We start from the raw sequence: 26775 nt of genomic DNA on the forward strand, positions 1-26775 counted from the left end.
TCAGAAAAAAAGAACTATACAAGAGTTCCGGCGCTCTCGTGACAGGGATTCGTCAGTTTTTGTGGCAACAAATTCGAAATGCTTTCGTTCGGGTCGTATCGGTATATTTCTACTTCCGGTTCCCAGTAGACGTTACGCATGCGCAGTCGCATCGCTTTCGCCAACGGAGCGTTGATGTTGAGGCTCGATTCGTGCCACGAGCTTCTGTTCGAGTTTTTCTTTTTGTACGATTTTAAGTCCGCGTTTTTAAGTAGTTTCGAAAATCTTCCCGCCACGCAGTCGCTATTCAAATAACAGCGCGTCTGCTGATCCAACGCTTCGGCCATGCCTTTGATATTAACCGACCGATTCGACTGGCGATTTTCGATATCGACATTATGAGAATTAGCAGGCAGATTAGAGTCGTCGTTCTGCTGATCGATGTTTAAGTCATTTTCAACCGCGTTATTCGATCGTTCCGTTGAGCTGGTATCGACCGCGTTACCATTTTCTGTGGCGCTTCTGGTTTGCTGCTGATAAGTGCAATGGTTTTTAATCGATATCGATTGCCGGCTCGTAGTATATTTATCAACATCTATAGACGGATTGACTGCTACACCGGTGACAGTCGGACTAGATTGTAACTTTTTGATTTGTAATGGGGCGTCGCCGCCGGGACTTCGCAAACCGATCGGTGATGGGGTACGCCTTTTTAAACATTGTTCTGACGATTGCAATTTTCCCTGAATATTATCACGAGAATTCACTAAGTTTTCATTTGGTGCGATATTTTGTTTGTGGTCATTCATAACGGCCCGACTATTTTCGAAATCGCGTTCGCGGTTATTAGTGACGGAGAGACCGGCTATTCCAACACATTTACCGTAGGTGAAGCTTTTACGGGCGCAGCTCGGGGTCGTGGCGGTGACCGAAGCGGCGTTGTATTGCACCGGCTTTGACACGACGATACTGGCGTTCGTGAAGGACGGTTTACGGTGCAACGAAGGAAGACTAGCGCGCCGTTTGAGCCGGGGTTGAGTCGAGCTCAATCGTCGCAGATCCGTCTGCGAAGCCCATGATTTTTCACGAGGCGCATCTTCTGCCGACGGTACGGCTGTTCTCGACGATACCAATTTCGTAAGATCGACGCATGAATTTGCCTTTTTTCGTTCCGTTAAGTCGCCCAGACCTACTCGGTCATTTCTGCAATCATTTACAAACGAAGGCGTTGTCACAGATTGTTTTAGCTTTCTGTTAACGGCTGTACTGACACGGTTAACATCCTTGCGGTCGAACGCGGCGGTAACGAATTCGTGCACCGAATCCACGCTTCCGCATCGCTTCATCGTCGTCGGTGACAGGTTCTTGTCTCCGACGGCGGAAGAGGTGAAACAATTCAGTCGAGGCGAGACCCGTCGTTGAAGTTCTCGCAGGTCCTCCTCGCTCGAATCGCTAGATGGCAGAGACGCGCGCCTCGCTAACTTTATTGCTTTACAGACCCCGGATGAGCACACGTGACCATGCCCGCATCTGCCGGAACAAGAATCGTTCACATTTTTACCCGTTTCATCGCCATTTATTTTAGAATCGTTGAAAACATGCTGCGTGCTCCTCATTGGAAGAAGCGTTCGGGATTCTCGCGCGGTTTGAATAGTTTTATCGTTGGTCCCGTTCGTGATTTCGCGTTTAGGCGCGGCCGCGCACGGATAGGATTTCGCGAACGTTTTAACGATACCGGTAGTTGGAACCGTTAACCGATGCCGCGGTTGATGGTGCTGCGATTTCATTTCTTCCATCTTTCTCTCGAGCACGGTCTGCAATTGCGTCCGTTGCGACGGCGTGTAATTCTTATTTAACTTATTCACTTTCATCAACGTGCTTTTTATTCGACAGGCGCTGTCCGGCGACCGGGCGCTTTTATCTCCGCTATCCGTCGACTCGGAGTCGTAGTCCGTACTAGCGATCGAGCTTTCCAGGCCACTATCTGTATCGTTATCTGCCATGAGTTTATCACTTCCAACATCTACATTATCCGCTAAACCGGCGCTGTGGTTATTTCGCGTATCTTCTACACATCCGAAGCTGACGTTGTTCACTTTTCGAGTATCGTGGCGATCCAGTAAACGGCAATATTTTAGCGGAATGTATCCCTCTTGGTTTCGCGAGTTTTTCACGTACAGCCAGCCTCTTATTTCGCCGTGCACGGCTACCATCTCGCCGGCGAAAACGTTTATCTCCGTCTCTTCTTGAGGCGTGAAGTCGTACAGGACTTCCGCGGCGACGAACCGGGCTTCTCGGCCTGTTGCTGATTTCATTTGCGTCATCATCGGTCCCAGCGACCTGCAAAACAGAGGAGATGAAACTGATTAAATATGAATATAAATGAACCATACAACAGTCTCCTGTCAATAAAGATAATCCCGTTCGAAAATAGCTCAGGACATCGTTTCGTGATCTAGTGACCCGCAAAACAGCGAGGATACCATAGATAAAAACGAACTTCACAACCGTAAAGCAGGCATTAGAATAGTCCCGTCCTAAGAACATACATAACTCAGGACATGATCCGTTCACGATCTTCCGCATAAATTCGGAATGAAACGGTTGTAACTCGACGATAAATTCCGTATAGCATGATAAAAATGAGGTTTGATTCGTTTCAAACAGCTTCGAGCAAAATATATGCTAAATTAGGGGGCTAAGCATCGATACACTGGAATAGCGACGTCGCGTATATTGGTCAAATACCTTGCTAAAATTCTAACTGACCTAGCGGCCACCCTCACTGTTTTGATTTGGAGAAAACATGCGCTGTATACATTATTACCAATTACTCACTATATCCGTATGAATATATATAATTGGACCGTATATGCGGTCGAAACTGAAAATAAAATCGGTTATGAATACCATGAAATAAGCATATCCAAGTGCGAAACAAGTGTTTAGAAAAAAAAACACGCACCGGCAATTAATTCGTGACTAACCGAGATCGTACTGAATATAGTGCTGTCGGTGTGACATAAAAAATTCGTGCCGTATTCCGAGTGTTGAAGTTTATTGCGTTAGAATGTCAACAAACTTTTCGCGATTCGCTTGGGAAAATGCGGTCTCGTTGTTGTTTGTACAGCGGTAAAATGCTCAACGTAAATAATAGTCTTTTTCGAATAAGTATTAATCCGTAAGATATACAAACGTATATAGGTAAACGCGTAAACCCTCGAAAAGTGAATGCAAACGCGCCTCTTTTAAAAGATAGTTCTCGCTTTCATCCAGGGCTGATGTCGTCGATTTTTTTATCGGAGTAGGTCATTGGAACGTGTGGCATTAAAAGAAAAAGTGATTTTGGCGATAACAATTTTTGAACACAACTATCCCCGCGTCGGTGAAAGATATTACAATATTTTTGAAAACAGAATGATTGTTGACGCAATGTTTCGGCTGTCATCAAGTGGACGGATCGTATAGACCAACAGTCGAAACGTTACGATATTGTAAGGAATTTGATTGAAGAAGAAAATGCGCGGGATAGTTTCATTTTCATTTTTTCTCAAATTGTCAACTGTACCTTCGCGCAAACTTATTCATAATTCGCTCACACATTTCCCACCCCTGCCGAAAGATTCGCATACATTTTCGCGAGGATAATAGATTTTCTAGCACCTTTTTCGATTTATATTGCGTGCATCTACCCCTTTTGCGTATTGAAATGTGGTCGTTACCGCTGTCACGCATTTTACACGTTGCTGCCATACATACACCCACGATATTTGTTTATATTTCAGTAAATAAACGCGTGGACTTGTATACACATTTACGTACCTTATGAGGACACCTTCTAGATATATAATTTAATCCCAGTAGTAAATGTTCAAATTCAAAACGATTGACTTCGAAAAAGGGATTGATTTCTCCCATGCGCGAAGTTTGGTGAACGGGGTGATATTACTGTACACCAAGAAGGAACTTCCATTCACCTTATATTGATAAGTAATGCCAAACTTTACGCGTTCATTCCAAAGGAAGTTCAGTGAACGAGATGTGATATTACTATACACGATATTTGACCAAAGGAACTTCCATTTACCTTATTTGATCAGTAATGCCAAACTTTACGCGTTCATTCCAGAGCAAGTTCAGTGAACGAGATGTGATATTACTACACGATATTTGACCAAAGGAACTTCCATTCACCTTATCTGATCAGTAATGCCAAACGCATCTATTCCGGAGCAGAAACCTCGGTGCTTATCATATTTCGATAATCAACTAAAATAACTATACGCGCGATAGAATTGTTGTTACTATACTATTTTTCAGCCAGTTTATCGTATAATCTATTAATCCCAGACGATTTTGACACGACAATGCTAATATCAAGTGTAACAACACCTATTATTAGCCAGATTTAGCTCATTACAGGCACCCAACTACGCGATTAACTTATCTTGACCTTAAGTACTTCGGATTGTATTTATGGCATGTACGATAGTAGAATAAGAGTACTATACCGCATTCGAACTTGATAACGAATATGACAAACATTGTAATATATTTACGACAACGATGATTGGAGTGTCAACCTCGAATTGACTTTTCTCGTTGTAAATAAAACTTCGATTTCATTTTCGTAAAGATTTACAACAATCTACGCTGCAATACGGTGTTGAGTATCTACTCACCAAAAGTTTGTCCCTAACAGGCGATACATGAAAAATTATCGGTTGACGAAATCGTCCTGCTATATGGCCCTGCTATATGTCTTTTTTAGATATCCCGCAGCTGACAAGGTTCGTGTGTACTATGAATTTAATTTCACTTTTCTCGTCAGCTTTATATATATATATACACGCACACGATATTCAATTCGCGCACCTGTTTAATGAGTGATCACACGTCGGTGATTGATGACGACGCCAGTTCGTCTGTCACCCGACATCGGCAAAAGCTGCGCTGCGATGGCGACGCGCGCATTGCGCGACCTCAAACAGAATTTCCAAGTGACCCGGTTTGTCACCTTCAGTAATTTCACCCATCCACGCCGTTACTTGCTTTAATTATACGGAAACAAATTATTTCATTGGGAATTCGGCGCAGAACAAGAATAAGAACATAACACGAGTCTTTTTGAAGTGGACATCGTATACGAGTCTTTTGCTCCATTTTACAAACATTTCGAACACAGCAAAAAACTATTATCACATACATACAAACACGCGGCATATTATGATTACATGGTTATATCGTTATTTGGTAAAGCTGGGGCCTTTTCAAGCTCAGGAAATAAGTTCGTTTATTTTCTTAAGAAAAATGGAGAAATTGTGTACCACAGACATGACCTTTGATTTGAATAGCTGCTATAGCATGTGGATGGTTCTCATGAAAATATTTTGATACAGGTTTTCAAAAATGCTTGATACCACTCCACGATCACCCTACAAGTTTTTTCTCGTATTATAAGGAACAAAATATGTACGAAGATGGCATACGAAGATGGCATTTTTTAAGATAAAAACCCACTATTTACAGATTAAAAGAATTTAAAAACAAGAATTTATTTATTCAATCTAGAATATATATATAAAACACGACGTTTCGATCTCACCCTAGAGATCATCGTCAGGTGTTACGGGTTTTTATCTAATTATCCGTTCACCACGTTTGAGTGTGGTTATCGTTCTAATATGGCATTTTTTGTTTCATTTATCTGTCTTTATCATTATACACGTTTATCTTATGCATAGAAATATTGAGATTCCAAGTTTGTGATATGCATCATCGTCACTGACCTTTAAGATTCAGACATTTTGTGTCGAAATATTGAAATCATTAGTTCGATGTATAACAAAATGGGACTCAAGCCTATGCAAACTCTGAAAACAGAAAGGATCGAAATTGCATCGGCCTCTTCAAAGGCCATGGAGATTTAATATATTTCCCAAATAGTTTTGCATATTCGATAATAAGTAATTGGATTAAGAAAAGACAACAATACGTTTTAAGGATTTACTCGAATAAATCCGAAAATCGGGATATTTAAAATATGTTAATTGTTCCTCGCAGGGGAATTATTACGGGATAATCGTCCGTTCCTTGATTACGACAAATTCAGTAGTAACAAATCACAACGAAACAGACTAAATTAACACGATTAAACAATCTGCGTAGACTAATTAACGTGGCTTAACAAATTGATTGACTTAATCCAATCAATTAATGCGCATCAATCTGCCTAATGGGGGCCTATATGTCTCGTTTGAATTGATTTAAGTTAATACGATAATTCATATCTAATTTTGATAGTCACAATATTATTATCGATTTGTTCGGTTACGTCTCATCTAGAGATGACAACTGGTTTGAATGAAGTGCGCGTAATTCTGGTTGGTGGTTGACATATGTTCCCTTCGCTGAAGCGTTCGTGTGATCCAACCGCTTGTTTATTCAATAATAACCTGAACATTTTGCGACGAAAGCAAGTCCGCTTTTTCCAATGCTTTATCTAAACCATATGTAAACACACGGATCGACCAAACTATAGCTTCATACGAATTAAATGTCCAAAGGGAAATCATTTATTATCATATATGGCATATTTTTCCATTTCTTGCTCGTAAAGTGTGCGTGGTACAAAATAGAGCTTGGGGAGTCAATCGATTTACAAGTATAGCAAAGATGTGTGACTGCATATTGTGCCTATAACGAAAGACATATATACGCAAATTAGAACGAAATTGCCTGAGAGTCAATTGATTTTGATTCAAATAACAAGGCTTCAAGTGAAGTTAGACAGCACTAAACGGTGTAACGAAAGCCGAACAGAAGATACTGTGAAATGTTATTCGAAATATTTGCAAAACGCTGTGTCGGAACGTTCTTCCTACTTTGTAGTAGGTTCTATTTTCCTGTTCAGATATATTTGCGTCGAGGGTTATTTCGTAAAATTAGCGATCGGCTTGTTGTTTGTTTCTAGAATCGAAATCATTAAGAACAAACAAAACGATGGTTTTCGCTTGACGCGATTTAGAAAAAAAAAATTTTAAAAAAATTCCCGAGATTGTGATGAGTAAATTTACCGTTCGTACTTAGTCAGAATATGTTACGGGAGCGATAAATAGATATAACGGTGCATTAGAAATCATAAAAGATTTCCACATTATTTTTGATTACGTAAGCGATGAATCGTGCAGAGGCGCATTTATATAACTCATTACGTCATCTATTAGACTTTGATTCAGCGCTTACAGACGATAAAAGCTAAAAAGCATCGATCACGATCAGGAAGTTCCGTATTTGATTTTGCTATTTGCATTTGAATTATTACACGTTTCATGATCATTACGAAGTCTCGTCTGATGCGAGAAACCACGCGCGAAGTGAAAAATGATGACCGCAGTTGTTCGTCGGTGGTGCGGCGAAAACTTCTGCCTTAAAAAATCATCAATCAACCGAGGAAATCGGTTGATGTTTTGGCACTAGACGTGATTGTTCCGCCATTTGTGAAATAATGCACATTTTGTTATCGAACGAAGTGGTTTCGTAAGCCTCGAGTTCCAATATCACAGTTTTTTTCGATCATCGGCATAAACTATAGTTCCCACACCCACTGCATGGGTAATATTCATAAAGTCAGTACTGAATATGAGTCAAAACATTTTAGCACACATTTCCTACAAGATCTCACTGAAAAGACACCTACATTTAGAAAGATGCAACGTAAGCAGGCTTAATCAAGATAAGTGTATAAATTGATTGGTGGTTTTTTGGAGGACACATCACGGTTACTAGGTGGGGTGTTTCGTGTTGATGTGACAAGTCTTTGGTCCTAAACTGTGGGGAGGTTTTAGCATAGTTTAAAATGTGAATAATCACAAGGAGGCATTAGTTTTAGATTTGTTAAAGAAAATCATATACAAAACATCATCAGCCATTTTGGAAGATGTTTCCCTCTGTGAGGGATTTGGTGAACTAGGATAGCCTACCAGTGCATTAGTATCCCTATCAAACAACCAGTCGAAGACTGTTAGCCATCCATCCTGCTAGTCGTACAATAAGTCTAGGGTTTGGGTCTACTCTCAGTACTGGGCTTGTGCATGATAAACGTGCACACTATTTTCGTGGTTATCGGAGACTTTCAACACGTTGATTTTCGTGGAAATTACCACAATGACACGTACGTATCGGAAGAGAAACCTCTTCAACCGCAACAAGGCAACTCTCTTGCCATAAAGCTGCAGCTTCGAGTTCCATCAATAATATACGTTAATTGCCACGAAAATCATCGCTAAATTTCGATACTTAACAAATCTTGTAACCCATTAACTGACATATATAGTCATCAAATATTTACCTCTATCAATTTCAGAGATTTTTCAGGAACGCACTGGATAGTTTCAATCGTGTCGAGTAATATAGGGCCCACAGCGGAACCTCGTTACAGCGAATTTCACGGGACCAGAAAATATGTTCGTTATAACCGATCGTTCGTTATATCCATGCAGTATGAAATTAATCAAATTTTCATGCTTCGGAAAAAAATCTCATTTGTTATATGCGATGAATCGTTGTATCCGAGTTCGTTATAACGAAGTTCCACTGTTGCATCATGTATTTTTGGTTAATACATGCGTATTGTAGATGCTGTCAGCCTGATCGATTCATTTCGTAGTATAAAACACATGGAACTTATGATGTTAGGCCTATATTTATATAGTACAAGGACGGCCTGAGCAGCTGAACGTATATACTTTTGAGATATTCATTTTCAACGTCAAACATATGGGCGTAGGTGCGCAGAAAAAGGCAACAAAACACTCAAAACATGCTGCGGTGTGTTTTAGAGGGTTTTTGAACTACTCCATCATCAATTCATTTCCGCCAAACGAACAGGGGATCTAATGCATGTGCCATTTCACCGCCCTTATCATTTCGCCCCTTCTCTTCCTTTAACAAGTCACCCGTTGCCACTTCACCTCTGCCATACGAAGGGACGAAAAATAGAAGGGCAAATTTGGATTAATTATTGATTATAGGAGGGTGAAGCCTAAATGAATATTTGCGGATAAGTCAACTTTTCAGTTGACGAATATTTGCGTATATAAATAAATCATAAATCATAGATTAATGCGCGGTAGTATGTACTATGATGAAAATAATTCACTAAACATGTATCAATTGCGTATATCCGGGATTAACTAATCAAAATAACAGATGCTCTTCGATATTTTTAGATTGAATGAATTTAATGCCGGCGCGCGCGCAGATGTTTCGTCGAGTATAGTAACAACCATCAAGTGGACATTTGACGGAGATGGCTCTTGACGCCATTCGATTCAATCATATTTGAATGCATTATGTCCATTGATTTTTATAGGTTTTACACTGTAATAAATCAGTAAACTTTCGACGAAGTTCATTGAATTTCATGGACGCAGTCTTACTAAATAATAAATTGACCGTCTAAATCGTACTGCCATTCTGGGACATCTCACATTGGCAAATGTATCTGAGTAACTATCGCGAAACCGAATCGATTATTCGCAGTTTGAAAACAAACAAAAAACCCAACGACCAAATTAGAATCAGACAAGTTCGATCTCTACCTCCAGTTGAGACCATTTGAGTTTTTCCATTAATCATGTGTACGTATATGGACAATTTTTTATATTCGGCTAATGTTAGTTAGCGTGGGAGATTTTGCACGCCCTATACACGCAAATTCGATCTTACGGAACAAGCTGCGACGAGTTACAGACAATCGCAATGCTGACTCAAGGTACATCGGTACATCGATTTCTGATTCAAAATCTAACCCCCTGTTTTGATCCCGACAGGAATGGTGGGTCAAATTAGATCGTATTATATCAATATGAGTAAAATCCTACGATAAATGAATCGATAGCTAAAAGTGAAAAAAAGTTTATTTAATATATTAGAAATACTTCGGGTGGTTGCTACTTTAGACTGAAGAAGGTTGGCAGCAGCCACCCGAAATATTTCTGACATTTTGAAATACACTTTTGACCTATTAATTCATTTATTGTGGGATTTTACTTTTATTCTTATTGTTTTATCACATATGTTGTCATCTACAACTGATTCGTATCAAATGAAATCATATCGAATCAAATCAAATCAAATAAAAAGAGGGACGATCATCCCTATTTCAAGAACTAAGCAAACGCTAAATCGTCATTTTGCTTTCACCCCATTCAAGAAAAACGACAATAAAGGCGTTAGTAACAAAAATATACATTCATTATCGTTATGCTTTCAGCCGTCATAACTTGGGATCTCATTAGACAACAAATAAATGAGTATATATTGCTTTCTTCAGGGGTGAAATTTGATTGTATACATTAGTCGTTTGTGCCACAGTTTTAGTTACATGGAAGCGGACACTCTTACATTTCGCTTTATTAACCCCGATACCTTTGAGAGGTTAATTCGATCCCGGAAGCGTCGGTTGGCACGCATATAGCACCGAATCACGCGATGCAGCCTAACGGCATGGTGCACACTTCTGAACAATGGCTAGGACACGATGGCGATGAGGATCAGCTTTTGAGAATTCAATCGAACGAAAACCCAAACCGATCTAAGTATTCATTCAGACTAATGTTGCCAGGCTATCACGCGATTATTACCGATTGAATAATAACCAAACGTAGTAATTATGTTGCTTATAATATTATTATTGAAAGGCGCACTTCTGAACTGCCTTCGAGTGGATGGATTTCTAGTAACGCGTAAAAGTATTGTAATCCTCTCTTTCTAATCAATAAAGGGTGAATATGTACGCCCAGGCATGTTCTTTCTAAGCTAATGACATGTTTAGTGATAGATATGAGATTAATATGGATTAATTTACTTTCTATGCTTCCGGTGTAGGCCTATTGAATTCACCGCATTGACATTTACATACGCCTCACTAATCCTTAAACGAGGTTATGTAGAAACATATACAAATCCTCATCAGGACTGGGATTTATACCCCGCTCTGATATAGAGCCATTTTTTAAATCTGAAGCGACAACATTCCTCCCCCCCGAGAGAAATGACAATGTTATGGTGGATGTACGGCAGAGTGGCAGAGCTTGAAGTTAAATAGAATTGTTTGTGTGTGGAGGTACATACCCGACGATGGTCTCTAGAAGCCAAAACGTCGTGAATTTTGATTTTAATTCTTGACAGATATAATGCGATTTTAATCTTATAAGTTCTATATAGTGGGTTTTAATACTTATTACCTGTTCTCCACGTCTGAGTGTGGCTATTCTACCATATCTAAGTTCACAAAAAATTCTTCTTCAGTTTGTTTGCATTACAGAAATAAATCCGAGGATCGGAGATCCCATCCGAGCCAGTTAATGATAAAAATGATAATACGTGCCTAAATCCAGCAGAGCTGCTCAGAGCGCTTTACATTTTTCTGTATTATTACCCCAGCCATTTGATACTCCAATATGTATCGATCATCTCTCATCGGGGAGAAGTAAAACCCAGTAACGTGTATAAATTTGTATGGACTCTTTTCAAGATTCAAACATTCGTATATGTATAAGGTGTTCATACGTGTCCGTGATTACGAGAGAAATCCCACAATAACGAAGCCAAGATTGAAAAAAATCCATATCAGAATGATTGAGGAGCGAAATTTTGGCTAACAACTGTTAGCCATCATCAGGCGTACTGAGAACAAAATAAAATAACATGATATTTATACAAGAATTTGACAAATGATTAAGATTAGATGATTAAGATTAAAGTAATCAAAAAACGAAAACCGGAATACTAAGGAAGAAAACAAAGAAGGCAAACGACAAACTATAGGGGATGGAGTGCGAGATTAAAGTAATCTAAAAACAAAGCCCAGAGGGTTCGAGGGTGTCCGTGATTATGTGACTTCAAAAAGCAGGTCTACGCATCTATGAAATCATTCATTCCAGCTACAACATCATGTTCCTTTCGATATGTCCGGTCTTAACTGCAACTCGATGATTTTTATGAAAAATCATAAAATGCTCACATCTAACGACACTTGAGATGCGAGTATAGGCTATGTGAACTAGAAGGTGGTGGAGACATACAATTATGAGTGGTATTTTTGTGGAACGACAAAAGATCCGTGATAATAGCCATGCTGACTCATTCAGTTTTCGACAAGTATCATAATTCCCTAGCAATGACCCGTATTTTTATTCAAGGGAGACATGGGTTACCCGAATTGAATTATTTTCAATAAGAATATCCATCAGTCTGTTTGTGTGTGCGTAAATTCATTCTACAAATGGGCTTCTTTGATATTTTGTTTGATTCACAAGCTAATATATATACAATCGACTGCGACACAGATACGAGTCGTGGAAAACTGTCAATCAAATAGGTGTTATTGTGGAGCATTGCCGCTTAATGTACTTAGGAGTCAAGGTCTTGATTGAGTTTTAAGGCCAGCTTAAGTCCATGTTGATTCCATACCCATAATCTAACAATCTAAGACTATGGACTCTCAGCATTTCAAAATTCATGCTTAGAACAATATGAATTCAAGCCGCAGCCAAATTTCCTTACTGCTGTTTTGGTATAAAAGAACAGAGACGGTATGTATATGTATATCTTTGTTTACACAAACGTATGGGCGGGTATCTCAGCCCGATCTGGTTCTTTCCAATTTTGATATAACATAAAGTAGCCCACAAAAAATGAACCTCCCCAATCGCTGGTCGATGCAAGCTGGATACAATATCCGAACCGGAACCGAAATGTCCAATACATCCATTCAAAAATAATATGATTTGACCATTCATTTCTTGTACCTCGATTTCCATTTTCAAAGTCTAAGTCTAAGGCTTCGTTCCCGACAGTTGGAGTGGTTTGAAAGGACGCACTTAGAAAATAAAAGATACCGAAATGTACATAAAAGGGTGTGTCACATCACCCCGACATGTGGAGGCTAGCATTATAGCGGGGATTGTTGCAATGTAGGTTGACTGAATGGAAGTCGATCGATAGAAAGACACACACTTATGAGATTCTTTCTTCAAAAACGGTCGGTCAGGTGTTTTTTCCCGTTAGAATGAATATGTATGGCGAAAAACACGTGCCGCTGTGATAACTTAGTGCTTCCGGCGAAATTAATCCGGACACGTGCTGTTACGCGCTCAGGCGACGTTTTGTTCTACCAGAATACAATACTGATGTAAAAAGTCCCGACGATCTACACGGGTTATCACAGTGCAGGCGGTGAGCGATGTGATTTTATGATAAACACGTATACTGCGCCAGACGCATCCTTTCCAGTGTTGAGTAATCTGGTGTTCTACTGCATTGTGGGCTCTAAAGGTGGGCATAGGTCGTTGCTGCGCCTGTGACGCGGTCGTCGTGGATGCTGTGCAAAGCGGTCTCTGTCAGTTGCACGAGCAGCACAAATCGGCTGCGACTGGACCGCATTGAGTCGCAGAAATAGAACATTAACGAATGGCATCGCCAGCAGTCACAAGGCGTCGCTCGCTGGTAGCTGCAAGGGTGCATAAATAGGTCTTAGCGATGCGATTCTCTGCGAAGAAGTCGCTTGTAGACGCTAGGCCTACCTATATCAGGCATAAAACGAATTTAGAGTCATGTTTGAGAGTGCATGACTCTTTTGACCAGTGAACAGGTCAATAACATGATTGATTTGAATTTTCTGGATCTAATCAAATCAGTCGACGTATTTGAACAAATTGGGCGATTTCTATCGATAAAAACGAATTTATAAAAAATTTACAAACACGTATGGATGCAACTCGCAAGAAAATTTAATCCATGAAAACTATAGGCAGGATATGGAGGAAGTTGGCAATTCAATTATTACGAGGCAGTAATGGAAATTGAATTGAATTGGATTATCGTTGGCTGTTGTGACAAACGAGGGTCTGGTTTTTATCATCATGCTCGCCGATCGAATTTCGATATTGCTCGTTATTGGAAGAAATAATTATTTTGTCCCCCGAGTGACAACTATAAAAACGTTAGAGACAGCCTGCGGCGTGCGTGGTACTGATACAAAGGGAAATACTCTTTTACAAAATAAATTTTCACGTCAGAATAATATCAGCTCATTTCTCATCCAAACTGGCCAGGGGCAGATCCAGAATTCGAGCAGAGGGAGGTCAAGCGTAGTGTTTTCCCAGATAAGTTTTTTTAGATATTCAAATGAAAAATGCATCCATAGAATGCGTTCATTACCTAGAGTAATTTCCGACTAACAGCAATCGATATATATTCTAATTGTGGTGGTTAGTTTCATCATTAATATATGATCGATGCACTATCAGAAATTTTCGAACATGAGCGGGGGGGGGGGGGGTCGAGATCCCCTCCCCTCTTGGATCCGCCCCGATGCTGGCTGAAAAAACCTATACTACAAATCTCTCAGCATAGATTAATTTTGCCAAGCAAATATTTGATAAAAGAAATGAATAATTTTGCAGGATGGTATTTGCATTACACGAATATTCGATTATTATAACGTAGTAACTAAACATCACCCTCTGAAGCATGCGTTTTGCACCTTATACGAATAAAACAACGTTTCACGCGGTCGTGTCACAATGAGTGACATCAGTCAAAATGCTTTCAAAACTATCGGGGCAACGTTTGAAAAAGATATTTTATAAATCATACTCTAAATAAATGCAAAAAGTATAAATTTGTATGAATGGCACACTGACCACGAATATATGCAATGATAAAATTTCGAGCTCTAGTTTTATCTGTCAAACTAAAAATCCTAGATTTTCCAAATCTTAGCGAGATTTCTTACGTATACGAATGGAAATTCGTTGTTTATTTACTGTCGTTTCGAAGCATGACATCAATTACGGTTTCTACTAAACAGTCAGTGCATCCTTTTCATAGTCCCTAAACATTCTGACTAATGGTTGGGGATATCTATACAATCCCGTTTCATTAGTCCTCGTTCTAAAATCTTACGTCATTTCCCTTTTCCACCGTGTTTTGACCCTTGTCATCCCTAACGTTGGTATAAGTCCATCCGATCATAAAAGCCTCCCACCAACGATTAGGTATTTTCTCATGGTACAGCTTCGCGTTTATCTATACATCGTCTCGATCTGAAAATTGCCGCTGCCACCATATTCGTCATGATATCATCGCGGAGTCGTGACTTTTGAAATTTGACATTTCTAATCAAGAACACCGTGGCGTGGGAGCCGGTGATAAATTCCGCAGTCAGAGCATTTTCTAACTATCAAATTCCTGATATGTTTTGTTTTTGTTTCTGATAAACCCATTCACCGGGGTAAGTAAGTACACTCTACACGACTTTTCACATTCCTACCGATTTGCATTTAGGCCTACGCTTGTCGGCAACACATCACAAAGGATTTCGAAAAATAATCGAAGACCCCCACCAACCGGTAAAGAGAAAAATGAAATATAATCGTCCTCCCCCTCGTATTCTAAGTGTATCGAATGTTTGCGCAATATTTTTTCTAATATTCCATGAATATTTCTCATGTCAGACTTTCATAATACCGACTCGCTGCCATCTTTACACCGCAGCCAAATCAATCCTCTTTTATTCATTCTATTCAAGTATGATGGCATCTCCTAAGCTGATTAACGAAAAGGATTAAACCGAATTCAAAAAGCATTATGGACTTTATTTTCTTAGTAGATTTTTTCTTCTAATACGTCCATTATACAATCGCTTTACGGGATTTGCTGCCGTTCGATCGCAGACGTCTCTATACGGTAGAAAATATACGCGGGCTTCTTCAAACAGAAATACATTTACGATCACAACGGAACAGTTGTTTCTTAATAGCTTTTAATGTTTAATGTATGTCTTTTGTGAGTTTTTCGGTCAAAAAAGCCGCCACCAGCCGTTCGTACGATCTATCATTGTCGCAGGTGTTTTACAAAGAATTGCCACATGACGATTTGAAGAAGATAATTATATAAATTAAACTTCGTTTTGACGCGCTGAATATCAACGATTAATCATAGTAAAATATCTTATTGATAAATAATGGAGTCAATTAGAATACGGTGATTCATTGATGAAAACGCTGAGACCGGTTTCTCAAAGAGGGTTTAAGATCGGTGGTTAATTAAGAGTACCAAGATGGTCTTGAACTGGTCTTAAATCTAACAGGGGCGGATCTAGGGTCTGATTCGTGGAGGGTTGCACGAGGGGCTTAGGACTCATCACACATTCTCACTCGTTCTGTTCATCATGGTCTTATTCATCTTGACAATAACTGTCGTTTATTGATGACGATATAGACATGTCTATACGATTATACATTAATTAACACATCTAAAATAATTTTCATTATCAATTTCTTGCACGGTCTTGCGTGTTGATTCAACTCTTCGAAAGGCTCGACATGTGGCACCCCTCGTTGTTTGGAAACAACATAGTGTGGCACCAACTTCGACTTGTTGAACGATAATATGCATTATGTATACGGGAACCCCTGCCGTGCGAAAAACGAATATGCCCATATGTCCGCGGTCGTGTCAAGGGTCCTACATGCTCGCTCGATGCACGCGTGTCATCGATATACATGTATTGGAATACGTATATGACATACGATATCGAATATCGTAGTGGGGACGAATTGTCGCATTCTGTTACTTGTTTTTGAAATACTATACGCAACCATCAATTTTAGATTTTATTGCAGAAGACTATATATGAATTATGACTACTTGAATATCTATCTTCTTGGCTTATTCTATATTGCCACCGACTCAAAGATTCGTGTGTGATGTGAAAACACCACCAGATTCTGAAAACTTGTAAACCTTTAGAATGTAGACTTTTAACAATATGTACATAACCGCTATTTTTACGTAATAATAATGCTTTTTATGTTTTCGTTTCGAGACCACATGATGTCCCCGGACGATTTGTGGTCCTCCATTCTGTATTGTAATTGTTTATGTTCATAATAAAATCTCAATGGTTAAAACGATATTTATGACTGAAAAACTGAAACTAAACTGAAACTGAATTATAAATTCATCGCAAAGTATACATGGTGTTGAGGCGGTGGACGGGAAAAACTCAATCAACTGAAATATCAGTCCATAAACTTGTTTTCCAATTTGTCTGAGAATAAATCGTCATTCATATTATGTCAGTTATGTCAGGGAACTAATTATAGATTTAGATTGAATAGGTATTTACCGTACCGAAGGGTTTCAACGCGAAAAGGCCATTTTGCGGTTGACTTTTCTTCGTCTTGCGTCGTCTTTTGAAAAGCCTGAATGGAATATATATTATTGGATTTGCGGACAAAGACGTCGCGGTTTTGTAACACTTGACGAGTCGAGTAGCATTTGCAGTATTCCGGTAAATATAGTATTTATGCGACTTACGTATTACGTCATGGAAAGTGAAAAACATATTCGAATTAGTGTTTCACGCATTATATGAGCTTATGAATGACCTTCATCGGTCGACATAACTAGACGTCACCTCCCTGCCACGACAAATGATATGATAAGGTCTATCGATATTGTGTATCACATTTTATCATTCTGTTTCCATATTTCAACTCCCTTGAAAATATCTAAAACCTGTTTGGAGGCTTGAATAGAATTATATCAAATTTCTTCGAAATCCTCATGTTTTGTATACATAGACATTTATACAGCTCATCAGGTTTGGTAAATATGCGAATATTGCCTAGAAAATCTTCAAAGTTATCACTATTAAAAGAGCGTTATTTCTTCTATCAAGACAATCACGTGTTGATGATATGGTAAAAGGTTCCCAGTGTGTCCTAACCGGTGAAAAGTGCCTCAACCAACATATGCATTTATTTCGATTTAACAACATAATCTGAATACGCCTCAAACATGTAACACTTATAGCGCACGGAAGTCGATCTTTTCTACGTACTAGTTCGGATTTTAAATATATGTTTCGTTGTTGAAAACTGTTTTATTCCGAGTTGATTTTCTAGGAAGTTACGTCAACGTTTCATCATGGACCCTTAGTTATAAGCGCCGTACCCGATCCCACGGGAGGCGCTCGTACGCCTACTGACTGCAAGCTGCTGATCAAACCCCCAACATCAAAATGTCCAAAGGTGAACGATTTTTGTCAATTACCATTATTCTTAGAGATGCAGGTATATCTTATGATCGCCTTTATACACAGAGATGTACAGTTATATCATGATTCAGGGCTTTCACTTTCTGAACTGAACCGACTCATTCATTTTAGCCTATTTCATTCAATATAAAGCCGTCTAACCCCAGATTGTTTAGATACAAATTCCACGAAGATACATACCTTGCTAATTCCTTAAAAAGGCTATCCGTGATTGAATTGTGTGATTATCCCGACCAGGCGTTACTTTTCAATTCGGTGACATCGTGGTAATCCATGATTTACGAGAGTGATCGCGTTAATTGTGCGCGCCTTCTTGTCGAACGGACAAATGCGTGAAAACCAGGCGAGCTTTCTCGCGTCGAAGCTGTGATCAGTCGCGACTGAGCTACCACCACGACGCGTGCGACAGGTGATGGTACTGATCGTGATCTAGATAACGATCATTTAGATAATGGTGATCATCGAAACGCTAATATTTCATAACTATTCAATCAACAAGAGACAAGTGTATAGTGATTAACGATAAACGTTCATCAGCGCGTATTTTTGAATATTGTTCCGATGACAAAAGTGCCTCCAATTTTCTCGCACGGCGTAGCAACACGACGACGTCGGGGGTAGCGTTGACCGGGCGAACTCGAACGGATAATGACCTCTAGAAATGCGTGGCACTGATCTTGATTACGTTTGTCCCGAAACATTCACAAAATTTGCTATATCCCTATGGTCAAACATGTCGCGAGTCTAAATTATAAATGCATGCATATCTTAAACCCATTCATTGTACAACGGACTCTAAGAAGTCAATGATTGTAATGATAATTCGAAAGTCGCTATAATTATACGCTATCATAATCATGTCTAGTGATTATAGAATTAGTGAAGTACTAGCCTGCGGAATCTCTTGCCGCAATAAACATAATGAGTGAAAATCTGTCAACCACCGAGATCGGGACTCGAATCACGGACGAAGGCAGTCGTCTGAACAGGATTTTTTCTTCTTTAATTCATTGAAGAATCGCATTCTTTCTATCCCGGAAATGCTTTTTCTTTATACGATTGCATTTTAGCCAATAATTCAATTTGGCATGATAAGAGAGATAGAGACTGACGCACAGAAATTGAATGTCACACCGGGACGTCCTTAGTCGTGTAAATTGACTGATATTGTCAGCGATCTAGACTTGACATAAAATAACCGAGTTATTCCATAGTTAATCCATAGCGCGTCCGCTGACTAGACAACCCCCAACCGCGAGCTCGTTAATAGACCCCTTCTTACTATATGGCATCGCAGGTCGCGGCGAACAGCGAGTGGGTTCGATATTAATTATGACACCGTATTGAACGTCAAAATAGCTGTTGTTCTATAGCAGAATTATCAAGAACTATCCGCTCAATAGAAAATCAGGAAGGCACTTTCTATGGAAGCTGATGGATCAATTCGCTGGAACAGTATGGAGCGTGTATTTTCAATTCTTCTTTTCTCTTCGTGGCAGCTGCGGCAGTCAATTTGTACGCATTACGCGTGTATATCCTTGCGAAATGGATGAACAAAAAAACGGTTCACCCTATCTGTCAAATCCACTGAGTCAGATATCTTTCTTTGTGTAAAATGACCGCGTGTTCATACTGAAGTGTCATCTATGGAAAAAAGCTGCAATCAAAATCTTAACTATGGTGGCTGATTCGGGCCATTATATGAAATCACTGGTACGCAAATGAGGGTGCTAAAACGCTAGAGCACAGATTGTTTGATAAAAGAAAATATTGAGAAATGGAGTCGCATAATCTAAAAAGAGTCTTTTATTTCATGTCATTTTTGTTCATGACAGGGTCAGATGCTACATGACTTTGGCTCTTATAAACAATTTGCCGAAACGTTATCTAGTAAATAGTTTCGTTATGAATGTATTTTCATAGCCTTTTCAGCAATCAAATTGAAGAGTATGATATAGAAAAGTCAACAGTTGGTTGAATGATAAGGCGTGATCTACTTGTGCGTTAGTTAGATACCTACAAGTCACCGCCGTGCACTTGTTTCGGTGCCTTTTCTCCTGCCGGTATGATGAAATTGTCCAGTTCCTTGTTGACTTCGCGCCAAACTCGCATGAAGTTGGCCGTGTCATCGCCACCGTTCGGATCGCAGTTGACATCTTTACCAGTGGCCGGGTCCACGAATTTGTGTCCACACGGACAGACGCGTCTAAAGAATACAACAACAATAAATTCAACCTTGTTCTCTGATCGACAGACATTATCTGTATCAATGAAGGGATTTAAAAATACCGATTTTTGATAAACAAGCTACAAATTATAGAAAATACATATACTGCGCAATCAATATGGACGTTTCTTTCCTTATAATTCCAAGATGGACTCAATTAAGATAAATGCCATTTGGGTTTGGAGTGTTATCTCTTGAGATTTGATTTGAAAGGTGGGACATTTCAATCGAGAGAATAATCTCGTGAATATGGACCACCAGTTCCTCCGAATCCTGGCAATTTCTATTTCTACAATATCTTATATAAGCCAGCAATGTCTCTTATAGTTTGGAGATATCACCCGATGTATTAGGTTAAGGACATAGTGCGGAATTTCATTTTCGATATACTTACACACATTTTGCTCCCGGGTGAGTTGGACACATCGCGAGATACGGGTGACAGGGGTCCACTGGGCAGTCGACTTTTGGGCAGATAGAAGCTCCTGTAGAAAAGACAAGAATTGAAGTAAATTCAAGGGGTGTCTGTCTTTCGGTTCGACAATAGCAAATTGGTATGCCCATATTCGAAATTATTACGTCTTTATTAATCTAATTTGTAATGCCCAGGTATTCCTGTAGTTATCTGCAAATTTACTTAATTGACGGCTAAGGACATTCGAGTACAAATGGATTCTATTATTGATGAAATATCGTTTCTCATTGCCATTTCGCAGTGCACCGTATTTTTTTGCACGCGTATTTACCTTCTGGGTTACATTCACATGTCGGGCATCCTTTGCTGTCGAGTTTATTACCAAAGGGGCAATAATTATCACAGGGCGCTGGACATTTATCTAAAAGTTAAACGAATCAACGATTCATTCGATGACCAGTCACATATAGCGTATCACATCAAAAATGCATGTCTTTTTGTATAACTCAATCGTATTCTACATCGTTTTTAAACGGAGTATCGTGATTTATTTCCAGGATCCAACTCCACAGCGGTGAGGTAAAATAAGAATCTAAAACAATTGAAAATGTACTAACTCATAAGTTGAAACAAACCCAGAAATGTGCCCGGATTGCTAGTGAGGAATGTAATGGTATACGTATTTACAAAAACTGGGTAAATTGCATCTTTATCTGAGTGCGCAATGTTGATAGTTTTACGGAAAGCAGAAATACCTTGTGGTATTACACCCGATTATTTGAAGCAAGGCAAACTTACGACCGGTTGCCGGATTGGCATCTATGACTGGTACTCGACGAAAATACTTCGGATCTGGCGGTGGAAGATCGTACTTTTCCCAGACCTTCGAGTTGGCCGGCTGGTCATACAGGCTGTGCATGGGCTGGGGAATCTTGACGGACCTCAATGGAGATGTAACGACCAATTCTGTTCGGCCATGATGGGCATGGAAGAGAAAAGGTTTCGAAAGATCGTAGGCTAATGATAACATGAAATTAGCGTGAGGTTGAATAAGATCAAGAAGCTTTTCTACAAATTCTACAAATCCTCATAAAAAAAACTAGGGATAAAGCTCTGATATATCTCTGGTTCGATGATACAAAGTGTGAATGTGCAATTCAAAGCGTTTACTGTTGATAGGATAATGACACGTATAGTTGATTATTGTTGAAACGAGATTCCAAAGTGTATTCCAGTAATGATTTCAAACACCATTTGAAAACCGGACTGCCGAGCTTTTTGCACGTACATACATACCGCATTTGTTTGACACCAGGTAGTAGATGAGACACAACGGCAGATTTATTTTCATATTTCTCATGGAAACCATCTTCGTTTCGTCATTGATATTTCTATATCCCGACACGTAGATATAGTGCTAATTATAGTTATTAAGTGCATGACTTAGGCATTTGACGAGGAGACAGATGTTTCGCACCCTTCCCCGGTGGCGCGATTGTCGTACTTTTTTTTCTTTATATCAAAAGAAGGTGCATGTGATAGATAGATAGATATTTATTTTTCGTAAACCGTACATACAATATAATTGATAATCGATACTATTATTTATTTTTTTTTCTCATAAATACATGATGTAGGTTCCGAGGGATACAGTGCGAGCCGAAAGGCTGTACTTCGAAAATTAAGGCACTGAAATGTGTTATCTTTCATTCTCAATGTACTAAGAAAATGATATCTGGCATACTCGAAAATATGCTGAGAATCTTTCCCTGCCATTGTTTGTCTGTTTTTGTTCACATCTTTTTCAAATCTTTCAACAAGACCCATCTGTTATGGGCAAAAATCAATAGCACTTTAGAAGTCGGTTCGGAGCCCCTGGTGCGTCCAAAGTTGCATCATCTGCCCAAACAACTGGTGCCATCAGTTTTGTGTTATTCACGCTTTATCGTTCCAGCAAAGTGGGTGTCTTGGAAATCGCTTTCATTTTGAGGATGGCGAGAACACGTTTACTTGTATTGGTGCTGATTGCCGCAATCGCTCTACTTCCCTTCTCGGTCAAAGGTACGTATGGCATAAGTATGGATATGTATATTTCCTTTACTACTTCATTTACTTAGAGACAAAGACATGCAAAATATTGTTGAATTAAACGACACATACATATACATAACTATACGTGTATATAAGTTAGAGTGACTAAAATAACTTAGGTCAAACGAATGTTAAAGCTGTTATCCATTTAGGATGCATTTTTAGTAGGATTACCAATTATCATGAATAATTAAATTCTATATTTCTGTATAAATTCTCAGTAATGATTCAAAACTTCGTTAGTTACGCTTCGTAGGATTCAACCTTTCTTTCGAAATCATATATTAGTTGAGTGATTGATGTTTTCTCGCGTTCGTAAGGCCTTTTTTTAAATTGCTTGCAGCTCGGATTTTATTACCCAAAAAATGGAAGGGTGGAGGGAAAAAAATAAAAATTTTCCAAAAGACCTTGTAAAAAGTGGAAGGGTGAAGAGGAAAAAAAAAAATTTTATTTGTTTTCCTTTCAAACAGGAGTTTCATCGCATAATCTGGAAGGGTGAAGGGAAGAAAAACAAACAAAAAATAAAAAATTTCCCATTTATTGCCTGCTATTATGGGATATCCTGGAGGTATAAAAGAAAAAATATAAAATTGTTAAATCACATATTTCTTTATTTCAGAACAGAACACAATCTTATTGATTTCCTTATTTTTTGCCCCTCCCAACCACGCACAGTCCAGCATCAAGGCACATAATGCAAATTGGACGCACAGTCTTGTATAATGCCTGTATCTACCATCGATGTCACATCAGACACCCTGAGACCAAGTGACAGCCTTGACAATCGCCTGTCAAGCTCTTTGCTTCCTTTCCAACAAATGAGTTGGAAAGCTGCCGCCGGCATTTTCGCTTGCCGAAATCCTACTATTTACCGAAAGAAACCTCGATGACAAACATCGGGAACGTTGAAAAAAGACACGACGGGAGGACGGAAAAACATAAAATTGTATTTTTTCTCTAATTTAGCGGTCATTGCAGAACGGCGGGCGGGAAAAATAAAAATATTTTTTCAAAAGTTCACACGGATTTTCAGCGCGGGTGAAGGGAAAAGAATTTAAAAAAAATGTTTCTTTTTTCCCAATTGACAGAAACGACAGCGCCGGATCCGTGCTGCAAGCAATTAAAAAAAGGCCTAACTAAAAATGAAGTGCTATCATTTTAGGGAATAATGGTAATGGCAAAGGCAATGGTGGCAATAGCAATGGTAAAAATGACAATGGCGATAGCAACGGAAATAGCAATGGCAATAGCAACGGCAATGGCAATGGTAATGACAATATTGCAACGGCAATAGGGTACCACTAAAGGCTGGTTTTCACGAGCGGTGAAAACACCGAAAAATTGGCCCTGAGCTGGAAAACGCGGCAACTGGAAAAGGCTACAGCAAAAATTCTCAGCTGGAAATTGCTGGCTGGAAACAGCTCGTAAAAATGCTTGCCGCAGCGGTTTCCAGCTCTGCCACCAAAAAAGCTCGTGAAAACGGCCAAACTGCGGGAGCGGGTTCCAGCTACCAGCGGCAATTTCCAGCTATTGCATGCAATAGCTTTTTTGTCCAGTGACTGGAAACCGCTCGTAAAAACGCGTGCCACTGGTATTGAAATTCGGTTGTCTGGGCGACCATGCACATTCGTGCTTGTTGTTGCTCGGGGCGTTTTCACGCAGCTGGAAAAAGCTGCAGGAAAAAGCTGGCTGGAACCAGCTACGTGAACATGTGTGCCACTTAAGTCGTTTTCACGTAGCTGGAAAAAGCTGCAGGAAAAAGCTAGCTGGAAACCGTTGGTGAAAACAGCCTTAACGGTGATGGTAAAAGAATGCATGCATGCATGTGATACTATATAGATGATGATGCTTATATCAATTAAACCATAATCGATAGACGTAACAGGAAAACTAACATGAAAGTTTATTGATGCCTTGAAGAAAAATAACAAACCAGGCTAGCCGCAATATTGATGACGTAAGGCACGTGTGGTCAAAATTCATTATAAAAAGGATAAGCAAATTTATTGAATATGAATGAAAAATATAAGAGGCATAAAATGTATTCAATTACAAAGTTAGCGCCAAATTTACAATCGTGTAATTTTTTGCAACGCCAATATTGATGATGTAGTGCACATCGACTCAAACAGAACCTCTAGAATAACGCATAGTAGTTATAAATGTAAAAGAACAATATTCTTTATCAAGGTATATCTGATACGTTGGCTATCGAACACCTCGATATCCTTGTTCGAGATATGGAGCGGGGCTTAGCGGGGCTTATGCACATACATTTGATCGATTGGTCTACATCAGTTGAAGTCATACGATTAACACTGAAGATTTATTTTCGATTGTGAAAATTCTTTCTGACAGGCAAAAAATGCGGAAGTCTGATATGTCCGGCCATCGTCTGCGATCACGGCCGAGTAGTCGATGCTAACGGATGTACGACGTGCGAATGTAAGCATTCATCTATTTTGTTTTGTTTAATTTATTAAAACTGTGTGTGCACATTTGTAAATAGTAATGTTTGATGATGGTGATTTTGAAGACCCTTCTACAACTGAAGTCTCTACAAATTCAGTCAGTATCGAACGTGGAAATCTTCGGTCAAATCTTAAAATTGATGAATGACCTTCACCCCGCAGCTTGTAATGAATCCACCAACAAATTCGAGCCAGAAATGGTGATCACGATTTGAATCAACAGTTTATATTTGATTCTATAGGAAAATACTCATTTCTTTAAAATATATCGTTGGGCATATAACATAACCATTCAGTCCCTTAGTCTCAACCTTGTGGCGAAAATCGTTATAATCCGTCCAAATCACAACGGACAGCGGTTTTCTATTATAACGACCAATGTCCGGCTCATATGGATCACTCCCAAACGCTGGTGTGATCGTTGCTTATAACACGTCACATTGGTTTGGCCACCTGTTTGACAAGGCCACATGTGACCAGTCTAGAAATGCCGGAATAGACCCGTGCCAAATTTTAGCACGGGGCCAAATTAGTACGTGTTCTGGTTCCGGAAGTGACTAACCATTCTTGTCACAGCATTGTTTAGTACCCAGTGAATAGTCTTCGTCATTTGCACGCGCTCCCTAATTAGGCACTGCCCAAATTTGACTCGTGTTTGACGCTGGAAATGTACTGGTTTTTTATGAGTCATCAGAGTACGGTTTAGCTGAATCTTCATCACATATATTTGAATGCCTCATTCTGTAGGTTATTGCCCTCCAATCGAATGCAGCAGTGTTGAAACGTGTACAAAGAATGGCTGTCCGAGCTGCGATTGTTAAGGTATGGAAATCTCTATCAACTCGAGGGCACGATGAATGTATTATTTCAGTTTAAATGTATATATGTTTTTAAGTTATTCGCATTGCGTTTATTACAGCATCGTGTGGATTTCATTGCATGGACGAGTCCGGTATAGCTGCAGATTTCATTCGGTGATAAAAAATGCATGGCAATATGAAAATATATTTCGTAGAAATCAGGTCAAAAAAATATTCGAATTTTCAATTGATACAAAAAATAGTATGAATTCAAGTCGAGCGTATGTTCATTCAAAAGGTAGATAATAAAATCCTTCGTTGGGTACGCAAATTCGTGTGTTCTTTTCACTTGTGTTGTCTGTTAACGACAATTACCGGTTGCAAATGCGTGCATGCAAGAAACGACTGTCTCAGATGACAGTCGTTTCTTCCAGTAATTTAGCACGGGATATTATCACGACAGGCCCGGCCCGGAGTGGTTGGGTGGGGCGTATTAGACAAACCCGAGTTCAGTTCCAACCAAAATAAAAATGAAGCACCCACATTTCCCTCATGCTTCTGGCCTGGATGGGCATGAACAAGGTTCACCATTCTTTTTTACCACAAAAGCCACCCTGAAATAAACGACGAAAAATTAGATATTTGAGTAATTATCTGAT

The 26775-nt window shown here is 39.4% G+C and overlaps 1 protein-coding gene across 1 annotated transcript; it reads left to right on the forward strand.

Moving 5' to 3' along the window:
- Nucleotides 1-17196: 17196 nt before the first annotated feature.
- On the forward strand, nt 17197-26391 carry LOC141900453 (uncharacterized). Its single transcript, XM_074787374.1, has 6 exons — nt 17197-17344; nt 22709-22815; nt 24008-24112; nt 25204-25290; nt 26064-26138; nt 26236-26391. The coding sequence occupies exons 2-5, from the start codon at nt 22746-22748 to the stop codon at nt 26135-26137; spliced, it is 336 nt and encodes a 111-aa protein (XP_074643475.1). The 5' UTR covers nt 17197-17344; nt 22709-22745; the 3' UTR covers nt 26138; nt 26236-26391.
- Nucleotides 26392-26775: the final 384 nt, after the last annotated feature.

Source organism: Tubulanus polymorphus, chromosome 2 (genome assembly GCF_964204645.1).
Source record: "Tubulanus polymorphus chromosome 2, tnTubPoly1.2, whole genome shotgun sequence".
Taxonomy (NCBI): Eukaryota; Metazoa; Nemertea; class Palaeonemertea; order Tubulaniformes; family Tubulanidae; genus Tubulanus; species Tubulanus polymorphus.